Source organism: Ursus arctos, unplaced genomic scaffold, assembly GCF_023065955.2.
Source record: "Ursus arctos isolate Adak ecotype North America unplaced genomic scaffold, UrsArc2.0 scaffold_3, whole genome shotgun sequence".
Taxonomy (NCBI): Eukaryota; Metazoa; Chordata; class Mammalia; order Carnivora; family Ursidae; genus Ursus; species Ursus arctos.
The window spans coordinates 99,862,808-99,879,717 of record NW_026622985.1 but is presented as its reverse complement, the minus strand read 5'-3'; the positions used below and the strand labels follow the sequence as shown (position 1 = coordinate 99,879,717).

General features: G+C 45.6%; 1 protein-coding gene across 9 annotated transcripts in view; it reads right to left on the bottom strand.

Annotated features, from left to right (window-relative positions):
* The window catches only part of RBM33 (RNA binding motif protein 33), a 131,186-nt gene that overhangs the window by 59,911 nt on the left and 54,365 nt on the right, over positions 1-16,910 (bottom strand). For 7 of the 9 annotated variants that reach the window (XM_026479211.4, XM_026479212.4, XM_026479216.4 and 4 more), the window contains 4 exons: positions 14,292-14,463; positions 8,973-9,181; positions 5,346-5,631; positions 106-164 (listed from right to left, as the gene is read on the bottom strand). In XM_026479211.4, the coding sequence (XP_026334996.1) occupies positions 106-164; positions 5,346-5,631; positions 8,973-9,181; positions 14,292-14,463 (726 nt within the window). The remainder of the gene's footprint in view (positions 1-105; positions 165-5,345; positions 5,632-8,972; positions 9,182-14,291; positions 14,464-16,910) is intronic. The other 2 variants (XM_057304496.1, XM_057304498.1) reach the window with 1 other exon arrangement.

Genomic DNA, 16,910 nt, shown 5'->3' with positions numbered 1-16,910 from the left:
CTTTAAACTTATATTTAGTTGGAACCACTTGTATTTGCTGTATTAATATTTCTTAGTGAATGTATGCTCATCCCTATCAGAGCAGAAGGAGCAGCTGCTACTCACTGGGAATCTCTGGGGCCCCACGGCGGGTCTCGGCTGGCTCGGGACTGGCAGCAAGGGCACTAGAAGAAAACACCTTTGGTTACAAACACCGTTTACTTCACAAACAAACCCACCGACAAAGGAATACAATATGTTAAGTTTAATATAAAATATATACTATGTGTAAAATACCAGTAATATACTAGGTTTACACTTAACCTAAATCCCATAAAAGGGAAAGGGAGAGCAGAACGCTTGCCAGCATACAACAGCATATGCAGAAGATAAAATTTCAGCAGGGAATTCCTATTTAAAACTAAAATTTTTGCAATAGAAAAGAGCTTACTCCTCTAAAATAAAAAACAGCCTTGTGTTTCACATCCATATCCCAGTTATCCAGACTATCTATTCCAGTCACATTTTCTGACCCCAATCAAATACAAATCTAAATCTAAATCCTCTAGAAACATAAGGGGGTGGGGGGGCAGAGAAAGGAAAACACACACACCCATGGTAGTGTTACAGAAAACCATCTACTGAGCATTCTACTATGCCAAGACTTCGGTTTGGTTTTGGCTGTTGTTTTTTAAACAAGCAGAACTCCAATCCATCTACCGGAAGAACACAAAACCATGTCATTTTAATACAGGCATTTTACACCAGGGAAGAAGCCGCCTGTTAATTTTATACCCTGGGGCTAAATCAGGTACACTGAAGCTACCTGAAACACACGCGTTGTGCTGATCTTGACTTTGGAGGGAGGGGAAAAAAAAAAAAAAAAACCACACCCACCTGGGGAGGGGACTGCTACCCGGTGGAGCGCTGTAGCTGTCATTAAAATGTGCGGCCAGATGCACGTAGTAAGCTCTCAGGCGTTCAGGTGTCATGGGCCGACCTGCGGCCCCCCTCCCAAATGTGTAGGCTGAAGTCCCAACCCTCAGTCCCTCAGAACAGGAGTGTATTTGGGCCGGGGACCTTTAAAGAGATGATTACAGTAAAATGAGGTCATACGGGTTGGCCCTGATCCAGTGTGACTGGCGTCCTTATAAGACATCAGAACACAGACATGCACGGAGAAAAACCAAGCCATGTGAGGATACAGAGAAAATAAAGTATCACATACCAAATTTATTTAAAAAATGTCTGGTGAATGAGAAACAGAAAAATGATACAGCTTAAAGGTCAAAATTACTTTAAAAACAGGACACTAAGATAAATATTATTTACTACAGGTATTCAAGGCACTCTATACGTCAAGCCTTGTAATGAGGGTCAGACACCCACAGGTCCAATTGAAAGTGCTAGCGTGTATGGGACAGAGTCACTACCCATTCAACACGAAGTGTGGCTAAAAGAAACTTACTTGGATAAAATGTAAAATGGCAGAAGCCCGAGAGAGAGAGCCCCTAATCCAATGAGTCAAAATTTCAAAATGAGAAGAGGTCAATTTGAGAGACTCTACACAGAACAAGCTCCAGCCCCCAAGTCTGCACAGCCTCCTAAAAGGCACTGGGGGAGGGGGAGGGGGAGTTCATCAATTTATCTGAAACAAAATAGTAGATTGTGAAGTGGAGAAAGAAACAATCAGAGTCCCTCAAAAGATTATAATGAAAGGGAAGGAGAAATAAACTACCTATTAAACAATATAAAGACGATGGTGTTTAAATTAAGACCAAATATAAAGTACCCAGACCTTCAAGACTATGTGCCACTAATCTTTAAACTTGGCATTTAAACATCAATTCCTGTCAGAAACCTCCAATACAGTGAAAAGATTTAAAGAAAAAAATTAGGTCTCTTTAACTGGGGGGAATGAGAGCAAGAAAGCTAGGAGCGATCCTGGGAAGAAATCTGATTATAATTAACAGATTTCTTACACAGAAGGAACCTGGTTAGCTGGCTTTTATTTTGCTGTGGGGGGGGGGGGGTGTTTGTTTGTTTTAAGTAAACTGTAAAAAGCAACAAAAAAGAAAAAAGGGAAGAAGAACAGAAGCTGACAGAAGAGAGCACCTAAGGATGGTGCGAGAGAGGCAGATGAGAACTCCAGCCCAGAGGGAGGGTTCCGGTCAGCTGGCCAAGGCCTCTGCAAAGTGTCGCTCAGGAGCTCTGCGGGCTCCTGGGCTCTCGAGCAGGGACACTTCCAACTGGCTGCCTTCCTCTGCGCCGGGAGCAGAAGGATTTAATACTTGTAATGGTAACACCACCCTAGTTGAACCCTGGACTCGGGATATTTGATATTTAACATTTACCTTTCTATTGTCCCATGTATTTAATGGACTAAACTGATTTAAGTTTTTAATTCATTATAACAGTTTAATAGGGAAAAAATCTAGAAAATAAATTTCCATCAAAACTAGTTAATTATAATATGATGGAACCTTCTTCATCCCTGAAAATGTGTGCCAGTAGGAAAAGATGTGCTTATGCTGTTACTCTTTTTTTAAAACAACACTTTCATGTACCTTTCAACGGCCTGCAGCTCAGACCCCGGGGTGAGTGAACGGCCTATGCACAGGAGACACGCACACACCGACAGCCTCGCTCAGGAAGAGCTCGCTCATTTAGCGAACACACGACTCGTCAATGGTGCCCTGTGTGCACGCCCAGCTAGGACAGGGCTGCGCTCTCTCCCCCAGCAGCCTAGCTCAAGATCAAAGGTACGCTAGCGAGAAGGAACATGGGCTCTACAGCAGTCAGCTTCAAGTCGAAAAATCATTTAGCTGGTTCGAAGACTGTAAAAACTATTGTCAGAAAGCTGATCTTGTATTTACTGAACAATGAGCTTTGCGGCGTAAGGCCTGCATTCTGTATCTGTCAGGCTGCTGACTTTTTGGCAAGGCACACGGTTTTTGTATCTGGAAGACGTCCTGGGGTTTCCTTGGAGCTTTCCCACTCCGGACTTCTAATACTATTTGTTTTTATTAGGCTAAAGAAAATCTGTGCACCCTACCGTCTGCCAGTTTTCCACTCAGTGTTTATGAGGAAATACACAGTAACAGATGCCGGCCTCAGTAAAATGCTTCTGACAATGACGCTGACTGCAGGTGCCTGTCCAGGGAAGCCACTGTGGAAAGGGCTACTCCAACGTGGGGGTTCGCGCATCCCACAGCTGCTGCAGGAAACACAGGCTGTGTGCCAGGCACAGGGACGGCGGCAGGGAAGTGCAGCCGCCGTCCTGCTTGCCTCGGGAGCCCAGAGCCCCGGCAGAGGAGACCAGCAAGAGATTCCAGTATAAGGTGGGGACAGGCGGAGACTGTCAGGGGGTCGGGGACCTGCACTGACTCTGCTTCCCAGGTGTCTGACACAGGAGCGGTCTCCCATCACAACACACCCAAGGTCAGCTTGCCACTGTCACCATCACTGACATGGCTCCAAGGGCACAGCACGATTTCAGAGTGCCTCCAGGCCACCGGCCTCCTCCCACACTTCAAGTCCCATCTCGGGCTTCTCCCCAACTTCTGCAACTTTGGGATTCCAAGTTCAGTGTCAGCAGAGCCCATGGGGGCCTCAGCCACGTCCTTCTCGCTCAAAGAGAAACCCAACGCTCCCAAAGATGGGGCTGTTTTCCTCCCTGCCAGCTCTGTAGGTGGGGTGGGGTCCCTCAGGGCTGTCAGTGCTGTTTCAGACCCCAGCTCTGGTGCTCACATCATCTGATGTGTCACACCTACCTCCGGCTGCTGTCTGTCTACTGGCCCAATTGCAGCTCTGTCTCCCAGAGTTCAGCTCCTGTCCTACCACTGTCTCCAGCCCAGTCTCTGGTCTTCACAGAGACCATGCTTCCCAGACCCGGGTCCCCGACTACTGTCCTCTATCCCTCTGCAGCCACATCCAAGACCTGGCCGTCCAGGTTCCAGGCCTCGGGCTCTCCCCACACTTCAACTTCCTTCCTCTGGGCCTCTCGACCTGCCTGTGTGACAACCACCCTGCAACTTGTGCTTGCGCCTAGACCCCCTCGTCCGAACGCTTACTACCTCTATACCAGACACCTCCACCTGCAGGTCTCGTTAGCACCTAAGACGCAGAACACCCGGAACAGAACTTGGGGCCTCCCCCCTCAACACGTACTCTGCCCCACCACACGTGGTGGCACATCCATCCTTCAGACGCTCAGACCCCCTGGCCTCACGTCCGCCTTCTCCCTCCCGCACACCCATCTGGTCCACCACCGGCTGGCTCTGTCCTCAGCTCTATCTAGCAACTGACGGCTTTCCACCATCACTGCCACCGTCCCAATTTGAGCCACTGTCATGTGTTATCCGGATTAGTGTCATCTTCCCCTGGCTGGACGCCGGCTTCCAACCTTACCCCTACAGCCCACTCCCAACAGGGCAGCAAGAACGACCCTTTTAAGACAAACACCAGATCACATCACTCCCCTGCTTAAATTCCTCCAGTCACAGTCCATTTTGCTCAGAAGAAAAGCCATGGCTCTTAGAAGGGCTTGAGGTCTTACATGACATGGTTCTTTTCTATTCTTACTCCACTTATGTCATGGCATCTCTTTTCGGTTTCTGGAACACTCAAGGCATGGTCTCACCCTCTCTTGCTGACCCCTCTGCCTGGAATATTATCCCCTGAAACAGTGACATTACTGGCTCCCCAACCCCCTTCAACTCTGACCTCTGCAATGAATCCTACCCTCATGTCCCAAGTTACACAGCCGACCCCAGGCCCTTGCTCTGCTCTCTGTCCACGGACGTGCTGCACACATTCTAACTGTGATATTCCTCGCTCACTGCCTGCCTCTGTGCGCTAGAAAGCAAGATCACCACCGCAGAAAGCTTTCTGTACTGTTTTTCAGCAATGTATCTCAAATGCCAGAGATAGACAAGTATCTCAGTGTGTGCTGAACAGATGCATGAAGATATGCTCCACAGCCCCTGCTCAGAAGTGGCTTCCTAGCTGCAGCAACATGTGTCTGTAGTAACAACACTGCAGGTTATTCACTTAAAATAACCACCAGAGCATACCGAGGGGCAGGCACTCACTGCGCACACATTCCCACTAGAGAATTCATGAAGGGTACGAACTCGGGCATTTCCACAATGACCTCTGCTGCCCCTGAAATTCAGAAGTTGCTCAGTGCTCCCCACCACATTATAGAATAAGAGGTACAAATTCTTAAGCAAATGAGTTGGCCCGTCAAGCTGACACAGGGCAGGGGGGGGCTGTGCAAAGACGCCAGGTTGCCCTTACAGACTTGCTCGTGACAACGGCCTGGCCACCGCAGCCTGCGGCTGTACGACAGAAGACACACATACCTTGCACGGGCGTCACCACCGCCCCTTTGAAGTGGGGGTTTATGTGTATGTTCTTGGGCTGCTGCGGGGTCACGGGGGGAGGGGTCATCATCACCCTCGGGGCCTCAATCTGGGGCGGCAGATGCACTCCCTGGGGGGGCGAGGCGTGGTGCGGGTGCTGCAGGGGGAGCAGAGGCTGCAGCTGTTGCTGCTGGAACAGACTCCGGATGGGCTGCTGCGGCGGCGGCGGCGGCGGTGGCGGTGGCGGCTGAGGCTGCGGAGGAGGAATTAATCTTGGAGAGTGCGTCTGAAAACCAGCAAAAACAAAGACAAGTTTACAGAAATCAACACTTAGAGGGAGAGTAGCGGAAGCCTAAGGCCTCACAGATTTACACCGGCTCAACAGGAAGAGCGGCGGCTGAGAAGTCCGTGCACAGCGACAACCTGCACGAACGCAGCGGGACCAGTACGCTGCGCTGCTGTTCCCGGCCAGCACCGCGGCCTCACAGTGTGAATCAGCTCCGGGCAAAGAGGGAAAACTGCAGCCTCAAAATAACTCACATAGATCCCAAAAGTTAAAAAAATTTCAGTTCAGCCAATAAAACCCCCCGGAGCGAACCAAGCGCTGCGCTGCGGGCAGAGCCCAAGCTGCCCTCGGCCTCCTTGGAGCCAGTCCTGCTCCTCCTCTGCCAGAAACACCGGGGAAGAAAGATGGGGATGTGCACAAGCAACCGCACCAGACGTGAGGCCTGCCTAGCTCCCAGGAGGGGGTGGGAGAAAGGACGGAAAGGGCAGACACACACCTGCTGGGGAAAGCCGCAGAGCAGTGTGGCCACAGCCATGGAGGCAGAAGACGCACGGGGGCAAGGGTGTGAGAACAGACACTCGAAGCAGTCAGGGGTCCTGGTGCGGTCCCGTCAGACAACAGTCCCGAGGGCAGGGAAGTGGCCACAAGCACGGCGACTGCCGAGCATGGGGCTACCCCGTGTCGTAAGCACCTATTGCAAGGTCCGAGTACAGAGTAACTGGCTTCCCCCTGACAATGCGTGGAAGGGGGTCCTCGTGAAGGCCCTGCTTTTACGAATCAGGGAGCTGGTAAGTGGAAGAGCTGCAGGTGGACCGCACACCACCTGACTCCCCAAGTCCTGCTCGTGGCCACGCTCCTCAGCACAGCTGGTGCGGTCTCACGCAGCAAGCTGCCTTCCCTGCGAGAGTGCCAACAGACGGAGGCTTCCAAACTCCACCGCTGAGGGAGGGACCCGTCGCTCCCGCACACACCGCGCATATGAGGAACTATGGACGGTGACGTGGTGGACGGAGTTCACAGCGAGGGAGACAGACCACTCAGCAGGCCATGGCAAGAGCTGAATGGAAGAAACAGCCAAGGATGGATGAAGAGCAATAGGGAAAGAGACATTTCAGAGAAACAAGGAGAATTCTGAAACCAAACTCTTTGACCTTGGTCTCAGGGAAGACTTTTCCAGAGATTCCAGTGCCAGGCTACATCCGCGGCTATCCACGCTCCAAGAATCCCTCGTGTTCCCTCTTCTAACTCATGGCAGGTGAAACGTGCACCTCTGCACAGGACAGTTAGGGATCCTGTCCTATCACCATGGACAGAGGGTCACCTGAGTCCGATCGGAATTGAACCGATGGTGAACACACTGCAGGGTCATCCACTCAAGAGCACAAAGGCGTCTTCAGGAAATCCCGTGTATGAAACAAGTGAGTCAAGGAGCCGTGAGACGCCTGGGTAGAGAGGCACAGCGCAGCTAGAAAGCACACGGGGAACTCGGAGCTGGCAAGAAGTGAGGGCTGGAGACTCAGACTTGCACAGAGAGGGCCAGTGGCAGGAAGGTGATGCCGCCCAGCAAGAGCTCTGACCAAAAGGAGGGCTGACAAGAAGGCAGCTAAAGGAGGGAAAGGAAGGAGAGCAGAGCCCAGGCCTACGTAGGAGAGGCTCAGGGTGCAGAAGCTCACTCGGACGCCCGAAGCGCCAGAACGCAGCAGGAAGGACTGGCCCAGGGGAGGCAGCGATTCTGAGAGCACCCTCAGGAAGAAGTGAAGGGAGGGGAGTCCAGGCGGCAAGTGACCAACCTAGGAGAAAATGCACTGATGTAAGGACATGAGAAAGAATATTCTTCCCAGAACTCTGGAGAGTCAAGAAGACAGACAGCTCTGGGGTGGGGAGTAACCAGGATCGAGGGCGTTTGTGGTCTGAGGACAAAGGTGGGAGCGAGGTTAAGTTCATCTCTGACAGCTTTGGTCCTCCCGATAAAGTGAAACTTTAAAACACCATGGCTAACAAAGGTGGGCATAGAGCTTATAGCCCAGAGCACCACGAGGCCGAACAGGTCACGCCACAGGCTTATCCCCAGTTCGCAGTGAGGTGCAGAGCCCACCTCGGTCATGAGAATTCTGGAGACACCACACCCCCGGCGGGGCGGCCAGGCCATCTTCCACTTGGCTAACAATGTTGAGGAACTCACAGTTCCTCTCAGCCCAGCCTCTCTTGAGGGAGGCTGGCTGGGCACGCCTCCTCTCTTTGTGGATAAGAAAAGCTACCTTTCCAGGATCACAGAAATACAATTACACAAAAACAGGTCGCCGTGTGTGGTTGCCCCCCTCTCTTCCAAAGAGGCCAACATAACCAAACTGGCTCTTCAGTACATGGCAAGGTGAGGCTGGGGGTGAGGGTACAGAACAGGGAAGACGGTCCAGCCTTTTTGCTATGTCAGAAGCTTAAGATCAAAACAGTTGTACGAACAAATAGCAGTTATTAACATCATCAACTTCTCTACACTGTCATTAACCCACCAACTTCTCTCTCCTTCCTTTACTTCAAAATTGGAATTCTCATGCTGAAATAGTAAGGCACCTCTTCTACCTTGTTATTTCACAAGTGAATGCATCCTAACATTGACCATTTCTTCAAAGAGGCAAAGTGTGACTTTCCCCTAAATTCAGATAAAAAGGTAGGAGGACATGTGGTAGACAAAGTGGAAGGCATATTCGTATTAAATAAGTTTGTCCTTCAAGACTGACTTCTGAAGGAAAAAGCCAGAAAATCCTAAAGCTAACCAAAAGAACATAAAAATCACCATAATTCCTTGCTTTGCTTCTGCGATTATCTCATCTTTGAAATGCAAACTGAGCTGAAATTCCAAGTATATGATCATGGACAGGATAGGACAGTTACTCTACAAGAAACTGCTATACTTAAGGAGAAGCCTCTGGTAAAGTGTATAAAGGAAAAACTATTTGATGAAATAAACAATACCGCCTCCATTCTACGTGTACCACAGCCACCTTTTTGAGCACGGGTACTCAGGAGCAGCAGCCCTCTACGAGCAGGGAGAGGGCGGAAGCCAGGCTCCTGTGGTTCTTGTCACTTGAGGACATAAGCCTCTTGTTACTTCTTTCTCCATAAGGAGCTGCGAACAGAATTCTCCTTTTACTACGTGAATACCAGGAGGACTGAATTAATAAGACCATAGATGAGATCATATTTTAAAGAAACTTTCTCCATTATTCCCACTATTAAACCTTAATTTCACACTAGGAGATATACACCAAGTATGAAACCCACAACGGCACACTTTCATTTGTTCTAAAGTCTTGGACTATCACAATAAAACTAAACATTACCACGCCAGGAGGCTGCGTCGGAAGCAGGGCAGGTCTGTGATCTTTTATTCTTGCACGCTCGCTGTTCTCTCTCCTCTGGTCTCCCATTCCGCGACACACCACAGAGCCTCCTCTCCTTCCTCCCCGCCTCGAACCATAGCGCCCCTGCTTATGCTGTCGCTCTCTTTCTTCGAATTCAAGCAACGCAGCTTTGGCTTCTGCTGAAAGCTCTATTTGAAAAGATGCATATATGTTAGATATCTTCAAATAGCCTAAACCAGATTTACAGGCAGAAAACGGGGAAGACATACATGACAAGACATCCTAAAAGAGCAAGTGCCTCACCCCCGGGGAGATAACTAGACTAGCGACAGCAAGCAGGGCCCAGCCAGAGACACCCACAGCCTGTTAGCGACACCTGTTAAATGAAGACATGACCCTCCCAGGTACCACGTAGTGAGGTACAGGAGCCACACACAGAATTTTCACTTGAGACCACAAAAACGTACAGAGGAAGCTAAAAGGAAGGGGCCAGGACCCGACTTCACACAGCCCTCAAGCCGCTGCGATCCCCTCCTCACTGCCGGCGGGCGGCACCAGGGAGGAGCGGGCTCGGCCAGGCCCACGCCAGCACAACGGCCTCAGTGAGACCAGTACAAGTAGTGCGGGTGCACAGCGGCACGCAGACTCCAAATGAAGAGGTAAAACACATTCCTGCTTGTTCTGATGTAAACGAAACTATTAATGAAAACACTCTGAAATCTATTTCATACAATGGAAAACTCATTATCATTTCAGATCAAAAAAGATCTTTACTCTGCGAAAAAAAGACTTCTATCCATGCGGTCCGATATGGAAGCTGTATCTGATGAGAGCAAAGTCACAGAAGAAAAAACTCATTAATGCAAATGCTTGTGGGACACCCAGGAGATGCTCACCTCTCTGACCAATGCTTTAAGGACACAAAACACACAGACTCTGGCCCTACAAGGCTTCAGTTGGCACATTATTCTAAATCCCTAAAAGGGAAAAGCTGACTTACTCATATACAGTTCCTTTACTTTAAAATATTATCTGAACTGTGGTATCTTACATTAACAAATGTATACCTTCTAAAGGTTTCACTGAATCCCAAGAGGCATTCTTATACCTTCTTCTACAGTGAAGGGCAAATTTTAAACATTACCAGTTCATCTCCTACCTTGGATTCCATAATCATCTCCAAACTCTCCAAAATCTCTAAGCCACATTTCATTTTCTTGATATTGTTTCTATGGTATTCCCCTCCCCTTCAAATAAATCTAGACCCCATTCAAGAGAAAATTTAATCTCTTCGTAACAAGCACAGACTTTTACTCTAATCTTGACTACATGATTGGTTCACATACACATTTTATGCAGTGAATCAGCAATTATTTTTCTAGTGGTTCTAAGTGTCAAGATTAATTTCACTATCCCCTGTAATAAAATGGTTTCAAATGACATCTTTAATCAGCAAGTAAAAATGCTTTCCTCCAATTGAGACAAGCTGTCACAAAAGGTCACCAAAATACGACAGGATGGAAATTACATTTGTAACTTCAACTGAAATGTTAATTTCCTCTTACGTGTTTTCTGAACTATGTCCATATTCTAAAGTAGAGAGATATGGCTCAATGAAACAAAGTTTTACACTGTATTGTCCTTTTCTAAAATGTGCTTAAGAAAAACATTTGCATATAACTAATTTTTATAACAGTTGGACTAATGCACAATGAATAAACATTTATAAAATACACAGCTTATTTGGCAAAATAAAAATAACAAATGATAGTCTGAATTTTTTTTTTTACAAGAGAATTCGGATCAAGGAATTTGTAAAAAAAACCTTGCTTGTAATACAAGGACCGCTGTGTAAACTGAAGCCAGGATCCTACTGCCAGCACTACCAATCTTGAACTGTTTATTACTAGATGAAAATATTCTTCCCACAGATCCTTCGCCTTGAACAAAATTAACTAAGGATATTATTTCAAGAGGACATTATGTGGACATGATAAGAATGTTCTTTAGGCTAAAACAATAAAATACAATTTAATGTATTACATGTGCCAATAAAATTTAGAATATTGCAAAATCTAGATGCCTACTCATAGACTAATGGATAAAAAAGGCCTAACTAACATGAATGTTGTCTTTCGGGTACTGTGTGTACTGCCCTCAAAGAGAATCTCAGGTCTGCCTCCTAGGGCCAAAGAACCAGCAGCTCTGAACTTCTGTGCTGAGACTTTAGGAAAACCAGTCACGGACACCTACTTTTCAGAGATGGCTTTTGACATTTCCATTCAAAATACATCACTCCCTTACACACATCAGTTCTAGAAACCCTTCTCAGCTGGGTTCCACAAGAGAGTTAAGTCCTTAGACCCCACGGCATCCTTCGCAGAAAACGAGCGAATCTATCTGCTAAGCATGTGGTTGTGCACCACCCTCCGGGAAACTGAGAAAAGTCACATTCGCTGAAAGGCTTAGTTCCCAGAATGCTGGCTTGAGCTCCTTACTTAAGATCTTAACCTACGTGAAAGCCCAAAATTCTACGTGAATTCAAAATACACATCAGCAACTATGTGTCAGGTTCTATAGCCATATACGAATCCATGGTCTCCCCACTGAAGGACAGTGTCCCCGATCTAAATGCGAGAACTACTAAGAGAGACCCAGCCCCTCGCAGGTTCTGAAGGGAACTCACGACCCACACGCAGACCAATGGGTCAGGACGGGGGACGCCAGAGCGTGAGTCCAGTTTCCTTTTCAAAGAGTGGAAGGTTCTCAACATTAATCGATGATACCACAAAATCATTTTTATTTGTATTCAAAATGTTAAAAGACATCATTTGTCAAGAAATACATACATAAGAGACAACAAATGGACTCTGGTAGCAAGACATTTTAATCCCATTACAAAGAGTGGGTAAACAGCTTTATACAGTCAAATAAATGTTAAGTATTTCTATACAGAACCTGAAACTAATATCTCTATCACCAGGAGCACACAAATAAACTGATGGGTAAAGCTTATGCAGATTTCTAGTTTACCAAATACTGTAGCAGCTTTTCTTTCTCAATCAGTATTTTCTTATATGTAAAACTAACCTTCTGTTGGGGGGGGAGATCAGGGTAATAGCGTGCACTGTTTTAGGAAACCAATCTGTAAATGGACAGAAAAATCCTTTTTGTACTGGGAATAAGTCTAACTCTGAGTTACTAGAAAACTCGTGTTTCAAACACTAAGCTTGCTTATGTCAGGGCTCACGCATATGGAATAGAGAAAGACACATTTAAGCCCCATTTCCACTTGCCCTATTACCTGGCCACAAACGGATTTAAACCTCATTTCTTAATGTTTAAAAGAATGTCTCAAACTGTTTATGCTTACAGCCCCTCTGCCTCTGAGGACTCCAGACTCTCTCCCCCTGTATTTAAAGGCTCCAGCTTGCCTACCACTAACCCCTTCCAACCTCTTCTCTCAGGAGGTACAAATGACCCTGAGAAAGGCAAAATGAGGCAAAGGTCCTGAGATGTAGGAATGAAAGCAACACAGATGATGAACAAAAGCAGGATGGACGCCTCAAGATGTGCTGTCAGTGCCTGGGGCAGCTACAATGCACAGAGAGAGATGACCCCGGCTGAGGACAGACGGAGGAGGGCGGTGTCGAGGCTCAGGGGAAAGTGACCTCCATGCTGGCCTATAGGGAGCTGGCTATAGACGGGAAAGGCCCTTCTCAGTGTTTGCCAAGTGATTTCACATCCTTAGAACCTGTAACTATCCCAGTTATAATCTGATACATCAAGTCCCCAACTTATGTGACAATGTCACAGCCACTACAAAACTGCACACAAAAGTGATGAATTCACCCCCAGCCCCAACCCACCTCTCGAATAAGATGCTGCCCGATACCCTCCGTTGTTCAGCCGGGGCACTCACTCTCCCTTGTTCATCTTTCTCCAGCCCAAGCCTGAGATGTCTGCTCCCGTATGTAATGTTACCAATTCCTCCGGCTGAAAAACAACTTTTGTGGGTTTTTTTCCCCATCCTCCTTTTACCCAAGGCCAACTTCAGATCCACTTTCTTAGAAACTTAGGTTGTCCTACTTCAGACCAACTGGCAACTTTACAGCATAATTTGAAAAAAGTCCAGGGAATTCTTGGGTCAAAAGCTAGAGGAGGAGGAAATCAGAGGGCAGAGACTGCCAGGAGTCTAATAAATTAGTCGAGTAACATGGTAAAACTGGCTCACTATTGTTAATCTGTCTACACTGGGAGATTGGCTTCCTCATGGAGAATTTACATCTGCCACTTACAGATACGTGCGCATGTTTCCAAATGAAAAGGGCTATAAATAATGGTTTAAGAAGTAATCAACGTAGTGACTGACGGTTAGTTTCTTGATTTTTATCTTGACCAAGACCCGAAAGCGGGTAAACCCTGTGTCCTTCCACCCTCCCTAGAACACAGTACAACACCCCAGTGGTTCTTAAAGTACAGGTTCCCGGGCAGAGCAGCAGCATCACCTGGCAACTCATCAGAAATGCAACTTCCTTGGGTACCACCCTAAACCTACCGAATCAGAAGAGCAGGGAGTGGGTTCCGGAATCTGTGTTTTAATAAGCCTTCTAGGTGATTCTGTTGCTCACTCAAATTTGAGAACCACTGTAATATTCTTGGCAAAGGACCCTGGAAAAAGGAACCACTGGGGGTAGGGTAGGGTGAATAGTGAAAAAGGCTCTCTGCCGACCAGCAACAGCCTGCCGCAGGTATCTAAAAGCAGGGTTTGCTCAGAATGATGTTCAATTGATTAGGTCTATAAACAAGTCACCTTATCTCATAAAACATGGAGAGGAAATGACATCCAGAAAAAGAACACAGAAAAAAGATGGTTGTAATGACACTAACAGGTACAAAATACAAATAGTCTGGTCCAGAATCAGCCCTCCAGAGGGGTCAAATGGCCCTGCACCACGCCCACACCACCTTCCCAGAGCCAGCCAGGACCTGCACGGTGTGCACGAAGCATAGGTCTAGGCCATCGACTCCAAAAGAAAAAGCTATTTAAAAAAATGAGCAATCAAATACTTTATTCAAACATTTTTAATCCAGAAGACAGTCATTTTTATAGAATTTATAGAACGACTTTTACAGCACCGTAACTCAGCTCTAACTTCACACACCATCCACTCTGGATGGCACGCACAATAATCTACAAAGTCGAGCTGCTTCTACCGATTTCATCAATCATAACAGCACTATGGAGGAAGTTGAAATGGGAGTGAAGAAGGATGGGAGACAGGTAAAAAAAGTTACCCAAAGTTTCTGGAATGTTCCTTCTCTCTCTAGTTACATCTGAGAGCCTAATAATTGTTCCTTCTTTCCTTTCAGTTTTGAAACGTAATCGTCCAGACTCTTCATCATCATCATCTTCTTCATCTGATTCTTCTTTTATGTCCTTCTGTAGTTCCAAAGTTTCCATACCTCCCTACAAGGCAGACATACAAAACAAAAAGGGAGACTGAGTTCCCATTCTTTTGAATTAAATACTAAAGCATGATTTTATATATAAATATGAAATTTATATATATATAAATATAAGATTTATATATATAAATATGAAGTTTATACATACAAAGATTCTTTATGTTTAAGATGTAAAGATACTGTAAAATGTTCCATGACAAGGCCATGTAGAACACTAAACTGATTCCAGGAACAAACAACCTCAAACATTTAAAAAAAGTTAAAAAAAAGTTCAATTCCTACTTGTAATTAATATACAATATATACTATTGTTACATATACTTCTGAGAGAGGACACATAAATTTTTTTTTTCTATTTTTAAAATTTTTTTAAAAAGTAGGCTCCATGCCCAACTTGGGGCTCGAACTCACAACCTTGAGATCAAGGGTCATATGCTCTACCTACTGAGCCAGCCAGGGGGCCCAAGAAACAAAAATTTCAAAAAGTCCCTGCTGGCCTCAAGTCTGATCCAGATTCCAGCAAAACTCAATATATTCATTAAACTAACACTGGAGTTCCATGAGTTCTGTAACTCAGATTCGATGAGAGCATACTCCTTCCTGTCACACAGGCTCAGCACTTCCAGTAACTCCTGACCTCATCTACCATGATTTTTACTCTAGGCACGCACCCCAAACCTGCTGTTAGGTTGGTTGGTTGGTTTCTTCAGACTCCAAAATCTTTCCTCACTCACTCTTACCCTCTACTTTATTCCACTGTCCAGAGTTCGTGCATCACTGCCTCTGGCTCAGAATACTGCGACAGAAAAACTTTTTTTTTTTTTCAGTCACACTAAAACCAGCTTTTATCTTTTATTTTATTATGTCAGCATTCCTGCAAAAATACTGTCTAATCTAGTCCCAAGTAAAAGTAATTTCTTCATCAACAATTCTTACTCTACATGTTCCCTTTGACACTGACCACTTTTCCCCTTGTACTAGGTCTTAGTGGCCTCCTGTGAGATAAGACAGGGGCTTACGAGTGCCAGGTTCACTTCAATACTTTTTGTAAACGTAAAGAAAACAGAATTTGCCCCTTTATTTTCGTGATTCATTAATTTTAAATATCCTTTACTCTTAACAGAAACAAGATGAACTGCTTTATTAGAAAATACCCAAGAAACAATTTAACATAAACCAAAGATACAATTGTTTTGTATTCTTTTCCCGACATTTTCTGTGCAAAAAGATAAACTACAAATGCATACTCATTGCTATAAATACTTCAAGTCTCTAACATCTTCAGGAGTTCAAATGCCTGAAGATAAAATAATGAATGTAAACTAGATTTTAAGCCTAATGACTGTGATACAACCACCTTTCAGTATTCTGACATTTAGTATACCACGGAATTTTAAAGTACCAAAGTCTTGGCATTTTGTTGGTTTGAGATCGTTATTTCTGTCTTACTGAATATCTGAAACCAAAATGAGTAACATATGATGGACCCAGCTAGGTTTGCGCTATACTACACTCAAATCAAACAAAGGTAAACTCATTTACAAAGTACTCTTCCCTACTTCCCTAATTCTCCAGAGCAGTGCTTCTCAAATTTAATGTTCATTCCCATCACTGGGAATCCTGTTAAAATACAGACTGTGATTCTACAGGTCCATGGTGGGGCCTGGGACTCTGCATTTCTAACAAGCTCCAGGTGAACCTAACATGCTGGTCCAAAGACCACACATTTTGAGTAGCAAGACCACAGAGGAGAAAAGAAATGGCTACCAATGAAGCAAATATTCTACTTCCTACAATGGTCATTTCTAATTCAACCATTAACAGTAATTTCAGTTCAAAGACTTTCCAAACAAGTTTTACATAAAACATGAAAGACTGAAATTAATAAAGCTTATTTTGCATCCAAATCGCCATCTAAGAAATCTAAAGAGGACGAGTTGAAAATTGTTTCTTTGAAACAAATGCTACAAGCCACCAAAAACAAATAAATCAAGTCTATGATCCAACGATCGCATTCCTAGATATTTACCCAAGAGAAATGATCATTTACATTCATGTAAAAAACCTGTAGGAAAATACTTACTGCTCTCTTTTGGATCACCAAAACTGGATCAATAGTAAGGGAATGGATACATAAATCGTATCTACCCAATGCTTGTAAGCAGTAACAAGGAATGAGCTATTGATACACACGTGGGATGAAATCACAAAAGCCACGCGGGATGAGAGAAGCCAATCGCGATACACTGCAACGAGTCCACTCACAGGACATTCTCCGAGAGAGAACCATCATACCAGTTCCAGTGGTTAGAAATGGAGGGAAGGCAGGACTGCAAAAGGACAGCATAAGGTAGTTTTCTGAGCAATGGAATTCCTGGAATGCAAGCTTCTTGTCTAAGTCTCAGAGGCCAGTTAAGCCTTGCACTACATGAAGGACTACACTGGAGC